The following is a 24,063-nucleotide window of genomic DNA, read 5'->3' as shown; positions in this document are numbered from 1 at the left end:
GGTTGGGGGGCTGATGCTCTGTGCATGTTGACGGGCATGTAGCTCAACACGCACACATGTACATGCTACATGCATACACGTGCACGGCGTGCACGTTTTTGTGTGTATGTATATGCGCATATGTATGCACACGTGCGCAGCTAAGTCCTCCTGCCTGCAGTCCCAACTTCTACTTGGTCCTGCTGACTTCTGTTCCTCCGGGGCCACTTCCATTTCAGTTCCTCATTTTGAAGACCGCAGTAAACGTCTGAAGCTAAAATTACCAGTTACTCCCCTCCCCTCCCTGGGGAGTCTGAATGTAGCCCTCTCTGTGGGTGGGTGAACGGAGAAAGATTCAAGGCGCCCCAGCCTGGGGAATCGGACCAGGTAGCCAGCCACCAGACCTTTCTCTCCATCGCCGTGGCTCTTCTACCCAGGGGCTTGGGGGATGGGGTGTCTTCCTCCTCCTGTTGCCGATCAGGTTGTGCCCAGCCTGGTGGAGGCCTGTGTAGGATTAGCAAGATGCAGGTTCTTCCCACCCCCAAGGGGCCACAGCCGCACCTTTGGGGAGAAGACTTTGTGCTCATGCCTTTTTTTGTCTTTGTAGCCCCAGAGCCTAGCTCGTGTTTAGTCCCTTTTTAATCATGTCCTACTCTTCATGACCCCTTTGGGGGCTTTTTAGCAAAGATATTGGAGTGGTTTGTCATTTCCTTCTCCAGCTCATTTTACAGATAAGGAAACTGAGGCAAACAGGGTGAAGTGACTTGCCCAGAGTCACACAGCTAGTATCTGAGTCTGGATTTGAACTCAAGTCCTCCTGACTCCAGGCCTGATGTTCTATCCACTTAGCTGCTGCTTAAAATATGCTTGGGCTTCTAAAAAATTATATATTCATTCATTAACCCATTTAGTTCATTACAATTGGGGCTCTGAGCTGTCTCTTTTCTCCCTCCCAGCTCCACACTAGAGAAGACCCACATCTGACATAGATATATATGTGAAACCATACAACGCATGGCTCCACACATAGGTTCTGTCTCTGGAGGTGGATAGCATTTCCTTCATAGGTCCTTTGTCATTGATTTGAATATTCATGTTGCTCAGAACAGCTTAGAGTCATTCACAGTTACTCTTGGAACAATATGGTGGTCATTGCATACAAAGTTCCCTCGGTTCTGCTTGGCTTCCTCTGCATTATTTTGTGCAGGCCTGTTCACGTTTTCCTGAAGCCACCCCCGCATTTCTTATAGCACAGTAATATTCCAGCACAATCATGGTTCGGCCATTCCCCAACTGATGGGCATCCTCTCAACTTCCAGTTCTTTGCCACCAGAATGAGAGTGGCTATAAATATTTTAGAACCTATCGATTCTTTTCCTTTTTCCCTGATCAGTTTGGGAAACAGACTTCTTGGCATCATATCTGTTTCCTTCTCCAAGGATAACCTCCCCCCCCCACATACATGTCCTTGATCCATGTCCTCCTGCCTCCTCAATACCTTGCTGCCACCATCCCCCCTCCCCCCATGTGGCTTTTGCCTCTTTCCCTCCATTGGCTCTTTCCCATTTGTCTACAGACACACTTACGTCCCCAGTCCTAAAAAGAAAACGTTGCCTTGACCTGACTCTGGTCTCGTGTCTCCCTTTTCTTTCCCTGCTAAATCTATTTTAAAAATAAGTTTGATCACTGTCTTTTGTTTTTACATCACCGGCGTTTGCCAATACATCCATCTCCTCCCCCCGCCTTAAGAATCAAGTCTTCTAACAGAAAAAAGAGGGGAAAATCATTTAACAAAACTAGACAACATATCCCAAAAGTCTGCTGATGTATGCTCTGTCACACACCCCTAGTCCTCCACTCTGGAAGCAAAGGAGCAGTGCCTTCTCATATCACGTGGTCATTGTGACTTTGCATACCGCTCAACTTTTTTGAGAAATTTGCCTCCACCCGCCGCCTCTACTTTCTCACTACCCACTTTCTCTTCAGCCCCTGACTCCCTGACTTCCATCCTAAGTGAGATCATGCATATAAAGTGCTGGGCAAACTTCAAAGTCAGTTATTATTTTCCCCACCCCCCTAGGAAAACTGCCCTCAGAAGAGTTGCTGGTGATGAGCACTTGCTAAGTGTAAGTGCCTTTGTTTCATGGCCTGGAATGGCTGCTCTCTCTCTCTTCGTGTTGGAGCCGGAGACCATGCTCTCCTCGTCCTCCTGCCTCCTGCCCTGGCTCCTTTGAGAGCTCCTCCTGACCCCGTAGGAACAGCGTTCCCCCGGCTCTCTCCTTAGCCCTCTTCTCTTTTCACACTCTCTCCCGTGGTGACCTCATTCACTTCTCAGGATTCAAAGCCCATCTCTGGGCAGGTGATTTTCCAAACAAGTCATCAACAAGCATTTATTTTGCATTAAATTTTTCCAGCTAATACGTATATTTTTCTCTCCCCCACCCGCCCTTCCACCCAAAATAAAACTAAAACTTCGGTAAGATAGTTAAGCAAAAAACCAAAACCCCTCATCGGCCACATCCAAAACTCTGTCTCCTTGCATCTGGAGGCCATCCCTGTCAGGCAGTAGGGAGCAGTCCTCACCATGAGTCCTTTGGAGTCCTGGTGGACCTCGACGCAGCTCAGGATTCTTCAGTCTTTCGAAGCTGTTTGTCTTCACAGCACTGATGTTACTGTAACAATTGTTCTCCTGGTTTTGCTCACTTCAGGCTGCGTCAGTTCACACAAACTTTTCCAAGCTTCTCTGAAACCATAATTTTCATCTTTTCTTATGATGCAACAATCTTCTTTTACCTACATATACCACACATTGTCTAGCCATTCCCCAACTTATGGGCGTCCCATTAGTTTCCAGTTCTTTGCTATAACAAGAGCTACTATGTTTTTGTACATTAGGGTCATTTTCCTCTTTCTTTGGTTTCTGGGGGTATAAGCCTAGCAGTGCCATCACTGGGTCAAAGGATACATACAGTTTCAGAGCCTTTGAGGTTCTAGGCTGCTCTCTAGAAAGGCTGGACCAGTTCACAACTCTGCCAGCTGGGCAACACCATGCCTGTTTTCCTGAAGCCGTGCCAACATCTGTCATTTTCCCTTTCCTGTTAGCCTTGCCAATCTGATGGACATAAGGCAAAACCTCAGAGATGCTTTAGTTTGCTTTCTTGAATTATTAGTGATTTGGAGCATTTTTTCATATGCCTATAGATAGCGTCAATGAGTATAGGTTAAGCACCTACCACAAAGCAGGCACTGGGCCAGGTACTGGAAACACAAAGAGAAAAATGAAACAATCCTCTCCTTCAGCTCACATCACCATCCCTGGCCTCCCTTTTCCAGGTCCTGACCCATATTTCCATCTGTCTGCAGAGCATCACCCCTTGGTTATCCCAACAGCACCTCAAAATTCTCATGTCTAAAACTGTATATACACACACGCATGCATGCACAAATGAATTCCAGCCTTGTCTCTTCATTATTTTCACCTGGGGCACTTCGACATTTGTGATATTGGGGTGATCGTCACCTCCTATTTAGCCAGTTGCTGAGTCCTAGCAATTCTACCACAGATTCAGAACTGAAACAGACAACAGAAATTCAACCCCCTCATTTTCCATGTGAGGAAACTGAGGCCCACAGAAGTTTCAAGTTGCTGTCGGCCTTGGTGAAATGAATTCTCACACTTGCAAGATTTAATTTCTGAACGTACTTATGGGCTTTCTAACCAAAAAGTGGTTTAGCAGGAATACTCCTTCACCACATGACAGGTGCCCCTGGGCTCAGTGTGACTGTTGAACGTTACTCATGAGAATAGGATCTCCTTGTGAGCAGGCACTGTCCTTCTTCCTGCTTATATCTGTATTCCCAGGACTTAGCGCAGTATTCAGGACACAGTAAACACTTCATAAATGCTTGCTGACTTGCCGTGACTTTATGAAGTGCCCCTTTGCGGTCTGCCTCCAAACAGGCTTTCCAGCCTCCTCACACATTCCTCCCTTCTGTCCACTAAAATCAAACTTATTGCTGCTCCTCTCACGCAACGTGTATTTGTGCAAGTGCATTTCCTCCTCCCCTCTGGCCATTCGAGTCCTTGACTCTCTCCCAGGCTCAGCCTGGGGTCCTCCCTGCTGCAGGAGGGCCCTGCTGATCCCCCGAGATGCTCCCTTTGGAGCACAGAGGCCGCAGTGCAGCAGATGGAGGTGCAGGGGCTAGGGCTTGGGCTCCAGGGCCTCTGAGCCCCCTCCCGGATCTAGCTCCTGAGTGTTCTTGGGAACAGTCTCCTCCCAGCACTCTCAGAAGGATGTAGGAGAGACCAGCTCCCAGCTGCACTTTACTAGGCAGCATTTTCTTATAGGAATTTTCGAAGTCTGCTCTTACTCACCCCACTTCCTTCCCCCTGCGCCTCTGCCCCTGTGGCTTTCTTCCTCTGACTCCCCTACTTGCCTTTCATCTCAGAATCAGAGAACCACAGGATATTAGAGCTGGGAGGGGATCTGAGTTCATCGAGTCTGACTCCCTCATTTTTATGGATGAGGAAACTGAGGCAGAGGGTAGGAGGGATGTCACCCAAGGTCACCTGGGGCAATGCCAGGATTTAAAACCAGCAGTAGCTGATGGGTTTTTTTTAAATAGCTGATGTTCTTTAACACTTTAAAATGGGCAAAGCACTTTTTCGTCCATTATCTCATTTGTTGTTCACACAGCCTGTGAGGTCAGTGCTATGATTATTACCGTTTTACACATCGACAAACTGAGTCTCAGAGAGGCAGTCTTGCCATCATCCTAGGAAAAAGCAAAATGGTACAAGCTCCCTCATTTCCCAGGCTAGCAATGAACAAGTATAAGGCAACTGGATTACATATTTAGAACTCCTGGAAGGGATTTCAGAAGCCATGTTTATAGGTTCTTGGAGTCAAAAGATCTGGGTTCAAATCTTGCCTCTGACACTTGCTACCCATGTGACTTTGGGCAAGGAACCTCCCCTCCCAGGTCTCCATTTCCTTATCTGTAAAATGAGAGGTTGGGCAAGATGGCCTCAAAGGCCCCTTCCGGCTCGAAAGCTGGGACTCTGATCTGGGTTCCAGTCCAGCTTTGCCTCTTCCTACCTGCGTTAACTTGGCCAAGTAACCTCCCATTGCCATGAGCCTGTTTCATGATGGCCTGGACTGGATGGTCGATGAAATCCCTTCCAGCCCTAGGGCTGTGGACCCTGCAGAACTCAAGAAGACCCAAAGATAACCATCGTAACTGGGAACCATGTAATGCTCCAAGGTGTGCAAAGGGCTCCCTTCACATCTCATCCGTTTCCCACAACCACTCTGGGAGGTGGGTGCTATTACTAGCCCCATCTTGCAGATAAGGAAACTGAGGTTCAGAGATACATGCCCAGAGTCACATAGCCAGGAAGTGACCGAGCAGTCGCTTGATTTTTAGCTGGAACGGGCTTTGCACGCCGGGAGTCCACCCCCTTCATTTTCTAAACAAGGAGTGAGGCATATAGAGCGTTTAGGTGACTTGCTCAGGGTCACAGTGCCAGTCAGTCTCTCAAACAGGATTTGAACACGTCTTCCTGGCTTGAAGCACAGTGACCTATCCACTTCCCCACAGTGCCTGTAGGACCCAATACTACTGTGATGATTCATTGCACTGCTTCCTGCTGGCTCCAGAAACCTGAAAGGCAAGAGAGTTGAGTGAAATGGTCCACTCGCTGGACCTCACTCAGAGTCCCATCCTCCAAACCTTTGCCTAGACTGGTCTCCCATTCCTGGAAGGCACTCCTTCCCTACTTTTGCTTCTTGGGCTGCTCTTGTGAGCCTTGACTCACCCCCTCCAGGAACCTTTCTCTGACCCCCCTGCCCAGTTCTTCATAACCCCTTTGGGGTATTCCCTTCTCTGTGTACTTGGTATGGCCCATCTGTACACCCCCCCCAACCCCAGTAGAGTGGAAGATCCCTGAGGGCAGGGAATGTTTCACATTTATCTCTCTAATCCCAGCACCTAGCACCATACCTAGCATGGAGAAAGTGCCCCGTTGATGTGTGTCCTATAAATCAGTGTTGAAGATGCCTGATTTCTGTGTCCTTAGACACTGGGGCCACTCAGTATTCCTTCCTATTCTCTCACACCTTCTAGAGTTACCAAGTCAGTATTTAGCCCAGGGCCTAGCCCTTAGCATGAGCCTGGCCCATAATAAATGTTGGTGACTTGACCAGCCACTCGGACTAGACTAGACCTCACGACTTCACTGGGATAGGGAACTCTCATATGAGGAAAGTCCCTCCACCAGTGTAAGAGTACCCTCCCTGAAGTTTTTATCTTAATTGCCCGAGGGTCTCTTCTTCACCTCTGATCCTTCCTTCAGTGGCTGCCTGGCTTGGGGAAAGAACACTGAATTTGGAGGAAGGGGATCTGGGTTCACACCCCCATACCAGCCTCAGCCCAGAAGAGTATGAATCCCCATCTTCTGGTTCTGAGGCAAGTTCTCTATTTGAGAAGCCACACTGCCCCTTAGATGCTTAGTAAACACTCACTGAATTGGTTCAGGTGCTCCTGCTGTGACCCCAAGAAAGAAGAAGAGGGTCTCCTGGGACTTAGAGCATTCTTTATGCTTTGGGATTTTTATAAAAAGAATTGTTGCTCCCATTTCAATGAAGCTTACAAAACCCTCTCCCCACAGAGGTCTCTTCGAGAGGCAGGCCTCTTGTCCTATTTTACAGATAGGGAGACTGAGGCTCAGAGCATAAAGGTGACTTGAGCAGGATTCAAACCCATGTTTCCTCACTTCCAGGGCAGCCCTCTCTCCCCTAGGCTCCACTGCCACCACCACCTCCCACCCCCACCCCAAGACCTGCCCCAGCCAGCCAACAAGCTAGAAGTGAAACTAGCCCTTGGGCAAATTTGTCAGGGGACTTGCAAAGGCAACCACAGCTTCGGTCTGACTTTGCAGGTTGGAGGGGGTGGGAGGGAAGTCTTCCCCACGCCTGTGAGTGGGTGCTGGGGAGTGGGAAAGGTGGGCCCAGTGGCCAGTGGAGGCCCCTGCCAGCCTAGCCACCCACTTCAGTGTGGGAGGGCAGTCCCGTCCCAGGGCAAGGCGCTCAGGTCAAACCATCTTTTAAAGTGACTCTTTTTGGGCGGGGGTCTGTCCTCAGGCATCTGAAGGGGTCCCAGTCAGGTTCTTCACCAGCCTGGACCAGCTCATAGAGTTCTACAAGAAGGAGAACATGGGCCTGGTGACCCATCTGCAGTATCCTGTCCCACTAGAAGAAGAAGATGCCGGAGACGAGCTGGAGGAGGAAACAGGTAAGAGAAGGGAGGACAGTCCCCAAAGGAGGCTCTCTCTCTCTCTCTGTGGCTTCAAGGAGAATGCTGCCAAAGTCAGTCCTGAACCCCAGAATCTCCCAGCCAGAAGGGGCCTCGAGGCCAGCCCCTGGACAGCTGTGGAAACTGAGGCCTAGACTAGCTAAGCAACTTAAGAACAGAGATCCGGAAAGGGCCTCAGAGCTCATATAGTAGTCCAGTGCCTTCATTTTATAGAGAAAGAAACTGAGGCCCAGGGAAATTGAATGTCTTGTGCAAAGTCACCCAGACAGTAAGTGACCAAGTTGGATTGGAACCCAGGTCCTCTGCCTCCAGAGATGGTCACCGATCAGTGCTGCTTGCTGGGGCTCCCAGTTTTGTGTGCTCTGGGGACAGAAGGGACAAGTCTAGAAGCCCATCATCCTCATCATCTCCTCTTCTCCAGACTGAACCCCGCCTTTTCTTCCAACCGACCCCTGGACGGCAGGAGGGGAGGCCCTTCTCAGAGGCCCCTGGTGCCACAGTGGAGAGGAGGCTGGCCTGGGAGTCAGGTCCCCCCTAAGACCCTCAGCTTTCTGCTTCACTTTCTAGGACTCAGTTTCCTTAGCTGTAACATGAGAGTTTGGACTCAGTGGTCTCTAATGCCCCTTAAGCTCAAAATCTAGGCTGCTATGATCCTCCAAATATCTTGATTCCCACCCCACCCCCAACATCCTCCATATATCCATCCTATCAATATCTTTCCTAAATTGTGGTACCCAGAACTGAAAAGAACGTCTCCCATCGCAGAGTGCAGGAGGGATATCATCTTACTCTCTGAAACTCTGCCTTTCTTAACAGGGAGGAGGCTCAGTGGTTAGAGCACCAGGCCTGGAGTCAGGAGGACTTGAGTTCAAGTCCAGCCTCAGACACTTACTAGATGTGTGACCCCGGGCAAGTCACTTCACCTCAACCTACCTCAGCTTCCTCAACTATAAAATGGGAATAATAGAACCTTCCTCCCAGGGTTGTCGTGAGAATCAAATGAGATAATATTTGTAGTGTTTTGCCAATCTTAAAGCCATATCAAAGCTAGTTGTTATCATTATTATTATGGGCTAAGATTACACTAGCTTTCTGGACTGCCATATTATGCTGTTGACCTGGAAGTCCACTAAGACCCCCAGATCCTTTCCAGACAAACTGCTGTCTAGCCCTGCCTCCCCCATCTCATGCTTGTGAAGATGGTTTTTTGAACCCAGCTAAAAGGTGTCATGTGTCCCCCTATTCAATTCCTCCTTATTAGATTGAGCCTGTTAGGATATGTTTGAATCCCAGCTGTCCTCCAGGGTGGCGGCCATCCCTCCTCCAGTGCAGTAACTGTCCCTGCTCCACTGTGGTGGCCATCCAATGCCCTCTGCAAGCCTGATGAGCATGCCGTCCAGGCCTTTATCCAAGTCATTTACAGTCATGTCAGCCAAGGCAGGGCCACGCAGAGATCCCTGGGGCACTCCCCCCGTGTGCCAGGCCACTTGCCAAACAGACATCGAACCTGACCGTTCTTTGAGTTCAGCCATTTACCCAGTTCCTAAGCCATATACTTGTACTGTCAAATATGCCACATCTCCCCAGGTTTTCCATAAGGATAGCATAGGAGACTTCCTCAAATGCTTCGCTAAAATCTAGGTAACTTATCTCTACAGCATGTTCCATTTACCTTCCACTCACTTTTCTCTTTTGAGCACTGGGGCATTTACCCAGCTTGGATTCTCCAGGAGCTCACTGGCCACGGCCCAGCACTCGCATCTGCAGATCCTTTGGGCCTGGAGATGTTCCTCTGGGTCCTACTGCCCCCTCCTCTTTACCTCCTTTCCTCTTCCACATTTTCTCTAGGGATGAGAACATCTGGCCCTGGGTCACGCTCTTCCTGACCTGAGCTTTCCTGTGGCTTTGGAGGTCCATGGTTAGAACTGAAAAGGGGTTGTAGACATCAGTTAGTTCAGCCCCTCAGTTTACAGGTGAGGAGACTGAGATGTAGAGAAATGGCATGGCTGACCCAAGATGGCCCAGCCGGGACTCAAAGCAGGACGCCTGGACAGCCTTCTTCTACACCATCAGATCCTTTAACCCTCTTTGGAGGGCCCCAGGAGCCGGCAGCCTCCCCTCCTACCCAGTGATCTGTTAAGCTGCCTCCAGAAGGGCAGTGAGTCATTCTGAACTGCCGGCCACAACCTCCAGTTCTGGTGATGTCCAGCCCATCTGCTGATGGCTAGATACAGACCTGCCTCCCCCTCCATGATGCTTTCCAACAAGACCAGGAAAGTGACTTCATCTTGTGGCCAGAGTCTCCACTCAGAAAGAAAAGTGTGCCCAAATTACATTCAGGTGCTATTGCCGAGGGCTGAATGTCTGTGGTTTCTGCCTACACCGGTAGAATGTGTGTCATGCTCTATTCAGAGCTTCTCCAGAGACTGCCCATCCGTCTATCTCTCAGGCTCAGTGAGTTATGGTGCTCCTTGGAACCCTAGACCAGGAGAGACAAACTCACCCCACTTCTTTAGAGAGCAATCTAACCAAAGACCCACCTTGAGAGCCGTGGCTGGGTCCCGTGGCATAGGGGACTGGCTCTCCCGAACCACTTTACCACATGGGAATTACACTGGCCACGCTCTGGGGGGCCTCTCTCAGGGCACAAGAATCTGGGTGTCTGGGAGCTGGTTGGGGAAGGGAAGTCCTGTTTCCTTGAGATGGTGAGTGGTGGTGGTTTCCACACATTCATGCTTCAGGGAGGATGGAAAATGTCCAGCGAGATCTGAGTTAATTCCCCCTTTTCAGTTTGAGTCATGGGTGTCCTCTCATGGGGGTAGAGCACCCCATCTTAATTTCCAAGTTAGGGGTCGTCTGTTCTCCTCTGAGGGCTTTGAGCAAGGCCAAGGGCACCATGGGAGGCAGAGGGAGGAGAGAGGAGATAAAGAATGGGAAAAGAGGAAGAGGGGAGCGATGATCCAACCAGCATTTGTCAAGGGCCTGTTCTGTGCCAGGCTGTGAGGGTACAAAGCCAGAGGGCCCTGGCCTGTCATCTAGTATCTTCTATCCTAATGTGGGGGGAGCTCCAGGATGAGAGACAGCTAACACTGCAGGCAGCTTTTCTAAAGGCACGGAGAATGTGCCGAGCTGAGCCTTCAGCCTCAGCCAAAACAACCTTCTGCCTTCTTCCCTGGAACAGAATTCTTCATCTCACCACCCGAGCTGCCGCCCAGGAATCTTCCCCCAGCATCAGGCTCAGGTGAGGCCAAGGAAGTCGCCCTTCCCGCCGATAATCCCCGAGTCATGGAACACAGCGCGTCATCTCTGTCTGAGACGCTGCTTCAGCGCCTGCAAGGCCTGGACGCCACTGGGTGAGTTCTTGTCCCGGGGGGGGGGGGGGGGAGGGGGAGGGATGCAGTGGTGGTTCTCAGAAAACCAGCCTCAGCAAGCCCAGAGGGAGCAGATATTGGAGTCCAGTATATCGGAGCTCTCACGGTCCCTCTCCCCTCAAAGCTGCCCCAGAACTTAGACCAGAAATCATTCCTTCACGTATGCAGTCATTCAACAAGTGCTCACGTATTCACTCAAGGAATGTTTGCTGACCACCTATGATGGGCAAGGCATTGTGGGAAGGGCTGTGAGGGATATGGAAAAAAGCATTTGAATGGCCTCTGCCCTCAAGGCACTAAATGTTAAGCCTGTTACCTGTTTGGGACTGGGGCAGGGGGAGGTGAGGAGCTGGCTAGCTGAGGCTTCTTCTAAGACAGGGCCAGAAAGGTCAGGGATAGAGGCTCATTCGCTAGACCTGAGGAACAGATACAGAAGGCTGGGAAGTGTGAGGAGCCACAGGTTAGAACCACCTGTGACCCACTACATGAAGGCAGGGAAGTGTGAGGAGCCACAGGTCAGAACCACCCATGACCCACCACAGGGAAGGCCTGGAAGTGTGAGGAGCCACAAGTCAGAACCACCTGTGACCCACCACGTGAAGGCTGGGAAGTGTGAGGAGCCACAGGTCAGAACCACCTGTGACCCACCACAGAACCACCCGTGACCCACCACGGGAAGGCAGGGAAGTGTGAGGAGCCACAGGTCAGAACCACCTGTGACCCACCAGTGTCCTGGGGGAACCAAAAGGGGCCGGCTTGGCCTGACCCAGAGTGGGACAGAGGCTGCCAATAAACAAATGGGAAATAGTCATAATAACAACAACAATAACATTAATAACTCACAGTATTATAAGGCCTGCAAAGTGCTTTCTTCCCAAAACCCTGCAAGACAGGTTTGGTGGTACCTGAGAAAGAGTCCTGACCTTAGAGTTGGTGCCTGGATTCAAATCCTGCCTCTGACGCTTACTACCTGTGTGGCCTTGGGCAAGTTAGTCTGCACAGGACTCAGGGGCTGGACAGGTGGCCTCTGAGATCCCCTAATCCTATGACTGAGGCTGCATTCACCAGGACAAGGACAGAGATAATGACATCCAGGAGCTCTGGATGGGAATTTGTCAGCTGGAACATCAGGGCCTTTTGAATTGGGCTGTGGGGCTCACCCCACATGTCTCCTCACCCTCGGTGGGGGCACAGCTTTTGTTACAGACACCCGTGGACTCTCTGCAGGGCACACCAACCCAAGACAACACAGGGGACATCACCAGGAAGTATTCATAGGCTGAGGCCAAACCACTGCAGGAAGAAGTGTTCTGAGTTCAGAGGGGGAAGAGATCCCATTTTGGCCAGCAGCTTCAACCCCATAAACCAAGCCACCATTTGTGGGGCTAAAGTCAGGGGTCATAGATTTTGAAATGGAAAGGACTCAGAGGCCATGGAATCCAACTCTTTCAATTTCATGTTCAGATGAGGGAAACTGAGGCACAGTAATAAGTGACTTGTCCCAGGTCACACAGCTGGGAAGGGTCTTCTGACTCCAATCCAGTGCCCATCTACTGTCTGCTTCTGCAGCTCAACATCCAGGCTCATGGTGCATAGCTATGAATCCTAGCTTCTGAATTAATGACAAAGTCAGTGATAAACTCCCAGTTTCCATGAAACCACCTTAGGGCCCAGAAAACAGCTTTCTGTATGTTTTATCTTACCTTCTCTGTATACTTCTCAGAATACTTTTGCTTCATGGAATAAAAATACCAGTTTATAGAAATGAGATTTCGTGTCAGGACTCATTCCATCAACCAAGCGGCCTTCCCTAGCCTTGGGTTTGTGGTGACAGTCTGGTTGCTGAGGCCCGGGAGAGGGTGGCAGCTGATTGGCATCAGCCCCTCCTAGTCCTTCCCTGACCAAGGAGCAGCCAGTGGCTGGGGTGGGGACCTTGTGTGGGGTCCCATTTGCTACTATGAGGGATGGAGTCAGGAAGGATACGCTATGCCACCGATGAAGTCTCTTTCCTCCCCACCATGTCCCACGCAGAGAAGCTACTGGAACCCAGGGACTTCTGTTGTCTCAGGGGTCCTATGGGGAGGAGCTGTCCACCAGGATGCATCTATCATTGGGTCCACAACAAAGTGTTCAGGAAACACTTTTTAGTCGCACGATTATCCCAACGCCCCTAGGCTTCTGCGCTGACCACTCCCGTCACCCCTTTCCTGTCCTCAGAGGTCAGAGATCCTTGGACCTGGCTCTCACTCCTCTGTGTCTCTTGGATTTCCTTTTCCTATTGGAGTGACAATGGGCCATTTTCAGAATCGCCAGCTCCTGGGTCTCCCTTTATATGCCCTGTCAGTGGCCATCACACACTACCCTCCTGTGCTGTGATGATTCACTGCTCTCCATCCATCCAGGCAGCTAGGTGGCGCAGTCTTGGAGTCAGGAAAACCCGAGTTCAAATCCTGCCTCAGCTACTCACTACATGTGTGACCATGGGCAAGTCATTCAACCCCCCTTGGCCTCAGTTTCCTCATCTGAAAACATGGGGACAATAATAACATCTACCTCCCAGGGTTGTTACAGAGAACAAATGAGATAACGTACGTAAAAACTTTGCAAACCTTAAAGTACTTGACAAATAAATAAATAAATAATAAATAAATAAAGCGCTTGTTATTATCATTATCCATCCATGTAACTCTTCAACTGCCATCTGTCCCGCTATCCATGCAACTAGCCATTCATCTAGCCACCGTGCTGCCAGCCAGCCTGTGTTTGCAGAGCACCTGCTGTGCTTCAAGCCTTCTATGGAGTACCCAGAGGGGAAAAGAGACATGCCTTCTGCTTTTGATGATCTTGTAGACCCATAGCAGGCACGGCATGAACACACGGAATAAGCCATCAAAAAACAGCACAGCCATAAGGTCAAAATAATATAATTTAAAATGCTCTAAGGCTGCTGAAGAAAAATGTGACCCACTGTTGGGATAATTAAGTCAGGTCAAGAGCATTTATTAAGTGCTTACTGTTTGCTAGGCAAATGCCAAGTTCTGGGGTTACAAACCATCATTTTGTCTCTTTGACCCCCCCATTTGTCACAAGTTCTCCCTCCCAGACCAGGACAAAAGGACCATTGCAAGGACTAAAGGCAATGTGTCAGTGAACCAGTCATTCCTCTGTACTTCTATCCATCCAGACAACCAAGTGGTCATGTTTCTTTTGCCTGGGGATGCAAACTAATGGCTATTCTTTATTGTTGGTATTAAGGGCTGGTAGCAGTGGTGGGCCCATGAGTTAATCCATGCTGTTATCATCTCCTAGGCTTCCTGAAGAGCACTTGAAAGCCATCCAAGATTACGTGAACACTCAGATGGCCATGGATGCTGAATTTGTGAAGACAGGCTCCAGTAATCTCCCTCATCTCAAGAAACTAGTCATGGTCCTCTGCAAAGAGCTCTACAGGTAGGCCCAGAAAGGGGGAGATTAAAATGCGGATGATCCTTCCATCAGTGAAGGACAATCTTTCGTAATCTAATCCCATACTGCTAGTATCATACCTCTAGAGCTAGCGTCGCTGCTGTCATCGTTATTGTGATTGGCACTGCCATCACTGTGGCTATCATTACTATTATTATCATCATTAACACAGCAAGAACTATTGGTACTACTACCATTGCAGCTACTACTGGGATCAAAGATACGGAGCTGAAAGGGACCTCAGGGTTCATGGCTACTATCATTCCTCCTATCACCACCACCTCCATTGCTGTAGCAACCATTGCTACTACCATCATTATACCTGCTGACATCATTACAATAATCAAGGCATGTTCTGGATAGCTTTTTGAAGAAGCTACTAGGAGAAGCATTGCAATATGTATCATCCCTGCTATGGTCCTTACTAGTTTTATCACTACCACTGCTAACACTACTACTATCATGGCTGAAACTATTTACACCATGACTATTATTACTACTACTACTCCTTTTACTGCCATCGCCACTCCCACTCCCACCATAAATATTGCTATCATTACTACCATCAGTACTGTTATCAGTGCCATTGCTACACCCCATCCCATCATTACCACAAAAATTACTACCACATCACAACTACTATTATGACTGCCACTTTTACCTCTGTCACTACTATGATGAACAGTTATTACCAGTATCTATTACTACTGTTAATATTAATATCAATAGAATCAGTTATAGAGACTTATTAGGGACAGTTCAAAGTATCTAAATTATTTTTTAAAATATGTTTATTTGATGCATCACAGTCATTTGAGGGGGGGATCCTCTTCCTCTCCCAGATTGAACTCTCTCTTATGACAGAACCACAACTGAGCAAAAATATTTGATACTATGACCACATTTGACAATAGATGTATCATTCTGTCCTGGTAATCTCCTCACCCCTCACCTGTCTGTCATAAAAAGGAGAATGTTTCCTTGTGTTTTCTTTGAGATTTTTATTAATTTTTTTCAGTTGTTCAGTGTTCAGATTCCTTCTGTGATTTCTTCATTTACATGGTAGTTGTTAAATACAGTGTTCTTTGGATTCTGTTCATTTTATTCTCCATTCATACAAAGTTTTTCCTTTTAATTTTTTTTTTTTTGGCTACGCAATGGGGTTAAGTGACTTGCCCAGGGTCACACAGCTAGTAAGTGTTGTATGTCTGAGGCTGTATTTGAACTCAGGTCCTCCTGAATCCAGGGCCAGTGCTCTATCCACTGCGCCACCTAGCTGCCTCCATACAAAGCTTTTCCAAATTCCTCACATTTGCCATTTCTTATTGAACAACAATATTCCATCCAATAGCACACCAAAAGTTTTTTCAGCTGTTTCCCAGTTAATGGATATCCACTTAGTTTCCAGTCTTTACTACCACAAAGATACTGCTATGAATATTTTAGTGTATACTAGACCGCTCTTTCTTTGACTTCTTTAGAATATATGCCCAATGTGGGATCACTGCGTTAAAGGGTATGGATGGGCTCCAGGGGTGGGGAACCTGCAGCCTCAAGGCCACATATGGCCCTCTATGTCCTCCAGCATGGCCCTTTGAATCCAAACTTCGCAGAATAAATCCCCTTAGTGAAAAGATTTGTTCTATAAAACTTGGACTCAGTCAAAAGGCCACACCCAAGGACCTAGAAGGCCACATGTGGCCTCGAAGCTGCAGGTTCCCCACCTCGGGCACTTTTCATGGATAATTTCATGGATAACTCAAAGTCCAAAACAGCTGAGCCAAGTCACTGCTTTCCCCCAACAATATAGTTGAGTGTTATCCGTCTACCTCCCCCCCCAAACTCCTTCAACATTGATGCTTCCCATATTTTGTGGTCTTTGCTGATTTACATGGTTTGAGGTGAACTCTCAGAATTGTTTTCATTTGCCTTTCTCTCGTTGTGGGGGTTATGGAGCATGTTTTCATATGACCACTTATAGTTTGCAATTCTTCGCAATTTTTTTCCGTCTCTGTTGACTGTTTCTCTTGGGGATACATGTGCATGCACGTGCTCATTTGGGAGTCAGAGGTCCTCGGTTCAAGTCTCACTCCACTACACACTATTTCTATGACCTTCGGCAAATCACCTCGTTCCTGGGCTTCAGTTTCTTCATGGGTAAAATGAGAATTGGGCTAGGTTATCTCTAAGCTTTTACATGGGCATACAACTAAGCCTAGAAGTACCAGAGGATTAGAAACAACTGGCATGGGAGTTAGGAAACCCTAGTGGTTAGTCTTGTCTCTGCCACATCCTACCTGGGTGGTGCTGGTGAGTCACCCACCCTCTCTGGGCCTCAGGTTCCTGGCTGTAAAATGAGAGTCATCATATTTTCACTACCACAGGGTGTTGTGAGGGTCATAAGTACATAATCAAGTGAGGTAGTAGATAGGAAAGTGCTTTCACACTTTTCTTTGGGTTATTTTGTCTCTGCACTTACCGTTTGAATTCTCCTAAGTCCCTTCCCCTTTCTGGGCTTCTTTCCTTACGTGCAAAATGAGGGTTTAGGCTAGAGGTTGTCTGTCTAAGTTCCTGCCTGCTCTATGCTGGCCATGATAATGTAGCTATGAATATTTTAGTATGTGCTAGACCAGGGGTGGGGAACCTGCAGCCTTGAGGCCACGTGTGGCTCTCTAGGTCCTCAGGTGCAGCTAATTGACTGAATCCAAAATTCACAAAACAAATTCCCTTAATAAAAGGATTTGTTCTGTAAAACTTGGACTTAATCAAAAGGCCACACCCAAGGACCTAAAAGGCCATATGTGGCCTTGAGGCTCCAAGTTCCCAACCCCTGTGTTAGACCTTCCTCTCCTCCCTCTTCCCCTTCCCATCCCCTTTCTTCCTCCCTCTCCTTCTTCCTCTCCTCCAGAGTATATGCCCAGTGGTGGGCTCACTGGGTCAAAGGGTATGGGTGGCTTAGATACTTTTCAAATAATTCAGATAATTCAAAATCTAAAGCTAGACTTTATGATTGGTAAAATTCCTAGCCCCCCACCCCCACCCCCTAATAGGATTTTTTTCCCTTTTGACTTTTGCCAGATTTTCTTTTACCTAATTCCTGGAGATGAGATGCCCATTTGCTTTGTCAAATAGTGTCCACTTGGTATAGGAATTTCTTATTTCCAGGCATGACCCTTAAACTACCTTGAGAGCTTCTCCTGGACTGATCCACTCCCTTTAACTCCAGGTGCAAGGAAGATGTCTGTTAAGAGTTACGAATGATATCAGTCCTGGGAAAGGATGCTGTCATAAAAGTTCTTGTCATCATCATTGGCAACTGGCAGTTCACCTCTGCAGCATCTCTTGTGGATCTCACCTCTACAACATCCAATGTTGATTTCACTTCTGCAGCCTCTCTTGTCCGTTTCACCTCTGCAGCCTCTCTTGTCCGTTTCACCTCTGCAGCCTCTCTTGTCCGTTTCACCTCTGCAGCCTCTCTTGTCCGTTTCACCTCTGCAGCCTCTCTTGTCCGTTTCACCTCTGCAGCCTCTCTTGTCCGTTTCACCTCTGCAGCATCTCTCCAATATGCCCCCTTCTCTCCTCTGATGCTGTCCCTACCCTGGGGCAGACCCTTATCCCCTCACACCTGGACTATGACAATACCTCCTGAGGGGGTCTGCCTGCCTCAAGTCTTGTCCCCTCCAGTCTACCCTCCATTCAATCGTTAAAGTCATTTCCCTAACTCTCGCATCTCAGATAGTGTCACCCCCTACTCAATAAACCCCACCTGGTGACTTCAGGCATTTTCTCTGTCCCTCATGCTTGGAATATTCTCCCTCTTTATCTCTGCCAACTACCTCCCCTGGCTTCCCTTTAGTCCCAGCTAAAATCCCATCTTCTACTAGAAGCTTTCCCCAACCTCTCTTAATTCTAGTGCCTTCCTTTTTAAAGTACTTCCTATTTTATCCCATGTATATAGCTTGTCTGCACATATTTGTTTGCTTGTTGTCTTTCTCCATTAGATTGGGAGCAACTTGAGGGCAGGGACTGTCTTTTTGCCCCTTTTTGCTTCTTTTTGTGTCCCACTACTTAGCACAGTGCCTGTCACATAGTCGGTACTTAATAAATGTTTGTTGACTGACTGTTTTACAACTATGAAACACTCAACTTAGAATGTCCCAAAAATCTTAGTGCAGTTTTAAGCTTTAATATCTTAATGCCCTGCATAGATAAGCTACTCCTATTTTCAGTTATTTAGAAATGGTGATTTGGTGAACTCTCATGTAAAAAGGTAATGAATCTAGAGCTGGAGTGGACTGCTGAGACCATATAAGTCAACCCCTCCCTTGTATAGATGAGGAAACTACTTGGCCAAAGTCACACAGCTAGTGAGTGGCAGACCTGGGCTTCACCCTCAGGTCTCTGACCCCAAACTAATGCTCTTGTCCCTATACCTTTTTGGTTCTCCCCCCAAAAAAACCACCTATCTTTAATTTGAGTTGTTTCCTCAGTGACCAAGCCTTTCCTTTCCCTAGAAATCTAAGCCTGCCACAGATAATTTCATTTATTACCAGGGTTATCATTAGCAAATTGGTATCTGGAGCAGCGGCCCGCCTAAGGCTTTCTACACTGAAAGCTCCCTCAGCTCATGTTTATAGCTTGGAATATGAAAGTAATGCAAAAAAGAATCAAGACAAATTCAATTGGGCAGGAAAGAAAATAAGGTACTATAGTAACTATACTGAATGGCCGCTATATTTCAGCTCCCTGAGCCAGAGCTCTATTTGCCCCACCCTAGTTACAGTTTTCTTTATTACTTGCTTTTCTCAGTAATACACTCTAGGCAAAAGGACACAAAATGATGATAACTTAAGGATCAGCTAGAGAACAGAAAGATTTTCCTGCATAGTAAAATTCACTCCTCACCCACCTCCAGGATGGATTTTACACCAAGTCCTTAAATTCAGTGACCACACACCCGCTCACAAGAGGAAGGACCTTGAAAGATGAACCCTCTCCATCCTCCTAAGATATCAATATGGGCAATCAGGGGCAGCAGTGATATGGCTGGTCCAATTCAATTCAGCAGACACATAGGAAACATTCATTGTGTCAGGCACTGTGCTAGATTCTGGGGGTACAAAGGCAAAAGCAAAAAGCATTCCCTGCCCTCAAGCAGCTTACCTTCTACTGAGGGGATATGATAGGTATGCAGATAAGCACATACAGGATAATTCGAAGATGAGGCAAGACCGATGTGTAGGGCAGGGTTCTTCAACTTTTGTGTGTCATGGACCCCTTTGGCATCAACCTGATGAAGGCTACAGATCCCTTCTCAGGATAGTGTTATTAAATGAGGCAGGTAGGTTGCACAGTGGGTAGACCCCTAGGGCTGGAATATGGAACACCTGAATTCAAATCCAGCCTCAGACACTTACTAAGGAGAAAGGGGAAAGAAAGGGGATGAGAATCAGCATTTATATAGCACCTACTATGTGTCAGGCACACAGTGCTAAGTGCTAAGCACTTTACAAATATCATCTCATTTGAGACTCTCAACACTTATCCACTGCACTTATCCACTGTGGGATTTCTGGGCAAGTCATTTAAACTGGCTGCCTCAGTTTCCTCACCTGTAAAATGAAGACAATAACAGCACCTATCCCCCAGGGTTGTTGTTAAGATCAATTGAGATAATGTGTATCAAGTGCTATATAAATATATTATGTGGAAAATAAAATACATAGGATTACAAAGGAAACCAGTTATACTGAAATATAGTTATTATTTTGTAAAAGTTTGCAGACCACAGGTTAGGAACCCCTGATCTAGGGAAATCAGAAAATACTCCATGTACAAGTTAGTACCTGAGCTGAGCCTTGAATCCCAATAGACAAGGGGTCAGTCAGTCAGTATCATTTATTAAGCACCTACTATGTGTCAAGCATTGGAAATACAAAGAAAGGCAAAAGACAGTCCCTGCCCTCAAGGAGCTCACAATCTGATGGGGAAGACAAGACACAAAAAGAAACTGAAAAGTGGGGTGGGGTGGGGTAGGACCGCAGGTGCTACGGTGAGCTTGTGGCTGGAGGTTGGGAAGGATTTAGTTTTCTCTCCCCACATTTTCTTCCCCAGCTATATATTTGCTTTCCTTTCCCAATCAGCCAAACTGCTTGTGGGAAAAGCAAATAGGGCAGGAAGACCAAGGAGGACTGAAGGGAGTGATGTGCGTTAGTCCTGGAGAGGGTGGCGAAAGCCAGACCGTGAAGGGTTTTAAATGCCAAGTGGAGGAGTTTGCAATTTATCCTAGAGGCAGTAGGGACCCACTGGGGGCTCTTGAGCAGGGGAGGGAATGCATCCAACCTGTGCTCTGGGCAGGTTACAAGGACCATTGGCGAGGAGGAGGGAAGGGGGAGGAGAATAAGCATTTATGGACCACATTCCCTGTGCCAGCCTGCCAGCCTCTGTGCTAGGGGCTTTACCAGTGTTGTCTCATTTGCTAGGCTTGGTGCTTTTCAATTTGAGGGCTTGGTTTCCCTATCCCTTGAAGGCATTCTCGTGCACTCCTATATACTTAGAAAGCATCTCCTGGCTGTTGATTTCCCTTTAAGAAAGCCCATCCCGGCATGACCGTGGTGCAATTTGCCAGATGAAGGCTGTGTTTGTGTGCTGGGTTGTGCGTCAGAGTGGATGGATTTTAATTCCTTCCATGTGCATTTCCCCAAATACCCTGGCATAGTGGCAGCTTTGCCAAATGTTTCCATTATTTCTGGCCACATGCTGGCAGATGAAGACATTGGGATCTGATCACCGACTCAGCTCATTGACAAGAAGGTCTGATCTACTCATCAAACAGATTCCTGGATTTCAGGGCAACCCTCTCCCATTCTTCTCTTATTTTCCCCTCTGGATCAGCCCTTTCCCTGGAAATGCTGGATTAAACTGAAATAGAAAACCTGCAAGTTTCACAACTACCTGAAGGGTGGAATTCCTGAGACCGGGAATCTGTACAGGTTATAGCCAATGCTGCTTCCTGCCTTTCCTTAGGATCACAGAGCTAGAAGGGACCTTAGAAGTCATCGAGTCCAGCTCCTTCTTTTACAGATAAGGAAACTGAGGCACAGAGAGAAGTGACTTGCCCAGGGTCACATAGCTAGTAAATGTCTGAGGTGGGATTTGAACCCATGTCTACTACCTGCTGCCTATCAAGGACTGGACCACAACCAGGGTTTCTCAATCTTTTCTCTGTTATGTTAGTCACTTCAATGGTTTAGAAGATATTGTAGACCAACTAACCCTTTAAAAAACTAGAATTCAAGAGAAGAATGGATCTTCTTTTCCCTACAAGACCAAAAAGAGAAGGTTTTACCTGGTTTAACCATTCATTCCAGACGTCAAATTATAAACATTGCCTGCAATAGGCAAGCATCACTGCTGCTACTACTACTAATAATAATAATGCAGCCTTGTTGCCTCTATGGCCTTGGGTGAGCCATTAACCTTTCTAGGCCTCAGCTTCCTCATCTGCAAAATGATGGGGTTGGACCCTATGGCTATAGGGTGCCTTTGAGCCCTAAATTCTGGTCCTATATTCTTATAGCACAGTGTAGAGGAAAGAGATCTAAGCCTGGAGTCAGGAAACCTGGACCCAGGTGTTGCCTGGGAAGTCAAAGAACCACAGAATCTCAGTGTTGGAAGGAACCTCATCAACTTCCAACTCGTCCCTGTACAAGAATCTCATCTATAACATTGTGTTCCCAAGAAGTCATCCATCTGTTGGTGCTTCGGGTTCTCCATCTGTAAAATGGGGATAATCATTCCTATACTCCCTATATTAGAGGGTTGTGGTGAGGAAGGTTCTTTGTAAACCTTAAGGTACCATATCAGTGTGAATTGCTGTCCTCCTCCTCCTCTTCCCCTTCCTCTTCTTCTTCTTCCTCCTCTTCTTCCTCTTCCTCCTCTTCTTTCCTTTTTCTTCTTCTTCCTCCTCTTCTTCCTCCTCCCCTTCCTCTTCTTCCTCCTTCTCCTTTCCCCTTCTTCTTCTTCTTCCTCCTCTTTCTCATGATCATCCCCTCTTGAGAGCAAAGCCTGTTGCGTATTTATGTTGACATTGTGGGGGCCTCGCGGCATCTGGCATATAGCAGTTGCTTAATAAGTGCTAGTAGGTCACTTTGGTGATACTGTCCCTTACCTGGGTATGCTGCTTTGTGATTTCCAAGGTGGTTTCACAGCTCTCATTTTTTTTGATCCTTGCAATAAGCTCCCCCAGCTGGTCAGTGCCACGGCTGGGGTTCAAGGCCAGTGCTCTTGTCCCTGACTCTAAATGCTCTGGATTTGAGGGTTTAGAGCAGGAAGGACCATCTAGTCCAATGCACTCATTTTACAGATGAGGAAACTGAGGCCCATAGAGGGGAGTGGCTTGATAGTATCGTAGATGTCGGGCTGGAAGGGACCTCGGGGCCATCTAGTCTAACCCTTTCATTTTACAGGTAAGGAAACTGAAGCCCAGAGAGGGAAAGTGAGTTACCTGAGGTCACACAGTTCCAAAGTGGCAGAGGTGGGAAGCAAAGTCCAGTCTTCTAAATAAATCCATCACTATGATGACAAGCTTGCCATGTGTTGTTTTAATGAATAATTTTGTCTTGTGCCACCTTGACTTCCTGATGGAGCCTACTGGTCAAGGAGTCCAGACCCCCAGGGTCCAGCTTCTGCCTCTGATGGGGTAGATGAGCTTGACTTCTGCTCCCCAGGACTCAGTTTCTCCATCTGAACAAGGGTGCTGTTGGCCTATGGTGAGGCAGATGTTGGTTCTCTTCCAGCACTAACAACCTTGGACCTCTGTGAGCTAGCCAGCTGCCTGACTGCTTCTCGTTCCCAGAGACTACTTCACATTCTGCTCCCATCCTCTCTTGTCTTGTTAAAAGCCTCCCTAAAGCCAGTTAATACTGACAGCTCTGACTGAATTCTGACAGTCATGGCTTCCAGCTAGTTCAGTAAGAAATATTATTCTTAGACAAAAAGAGAGGATGTCTAGTGCTAGACACTGCTTCAGGGACACACATCACAGGGACCAGATTTGAGATGGAAAGTTTATTTTATTTGCATTCTGCCAGGTCTACAGGGGAGGAAGGAAGGAAGAAGCATTTATTAAGCAGATACTATGTGCCAGGCACTGTGCTAGGTACTTCATCACATCTGATTCTCACAACAACCAAGGGAGATAGGTGCTATTGTTATCTCCATTTTACAGATGAGGAAACTGAGGCAGACACAGGTTAAGTGACTTGCCCCGGGTCACACAGCTTAGTAAGTGTCTGAGGCTGGATTTGAACTCAGTTCTTCCTGATTCAAAGGCCAGCACTCTATCCATTGGTACAATTGGCTGCCACAGCGGAGAGGGAGGAAGCACAATGATTACATAGAGTGTCCTATCAGCTCTGCTGGAACTAGCTGTGTGATCTTTTGCAAGACACTTGATCTCTCTGGCATCCCATTTCCACATCTGTAAACTGTTGCTGGCTTACCTCCTTGGCATGTAGTGACACTGAATAAGCCATGAGCCATGCTCTGATCTATGAAAAGTGATGCTGGACTTCTTGAAAATGTTATGCTGCGTGGCCAGTGCACGTCTTGGAAATAGTTATTATTGCTAATAATAATGACAGATGCACTTACTGGAAACTTCCCCCACATGTCTGCAACCAAGTGAGAAAATCCGCTGTCAGGGGAAGTGAATAGTATAAATAGTCCAGCTTCATTTACAAATGTTTTTGGAAGTGAGAGTTGGAGACTTTTCTTAATAACTAGACAAAATTTTGGAGTAAATTCCTTAGAGGGAGAGTTGGTGAGCATTTAGAAAGGGAAGTAGTGATCTCTAAGACCTGGGTTTGTCAACGATTGGTTCTGAGAGCCTGACCTCATTTCCTTTTCTGACAGATTATAAATCTCATTGACC

At 47.5% G+C, this 24,063-nt stretch overlaps 1 protein-coding gene across 3 annotated transcripts in view; it reads left to right on the top strand.

Moving 5' to 3' along the window:
- INPP5D (inositol polyphosphate-5-phosphatase D) overlaps positions 1 to 24,063 on the top strand; it is a 139,076-nt gene that overhangs the window by 42,876 nt on the left and 72,137 nt on the right. For all 3 annotated transcript variants that reach the window (XM_020972102.2, XM_020972103.2, XM_020972101.2), the window contains exons 4-6: positions 7,122 to 7,272; positions 10,475 to 10,646; positions 13,974 to 14,114. In XM_020972102.2, coding sequence (XP_020827761.1) covers positions 7,122 to 7,272; positions 10,475 to 10,646; positions 13,974 to 14,114 — 464 coding nt within the window. The remainder of the gene's footprint in view (positions 1 to 7,121; positions 7,273 to 10,474; positions 10,647 to 13,973; positions 14,115 to 24,063) is intronic.

This window comes from Phascolarctos cinereus, unplaced genomic scaffold (assembly GCF_003287225.1).
Source record: "Phascolarctos cinereus isolate Bilbo 61053 unplaced genomic scaffold, phaCin_HiC Scaffold_5;HRSCAF=322, whole genome shotgun sequence".
In the NCBI taxonomy this organism is placed as follows: Eukaryota; Metazoa; Chordata; class Mammalia; order Diprotodontia; family Phascolarctidae; genus Phascolarctos; species Phascolarctos cinereus.
Note: the sequence above shows the minus strand (reverse complement) of the source record. Positions and strands in the feature narration are given on the sequence as shown.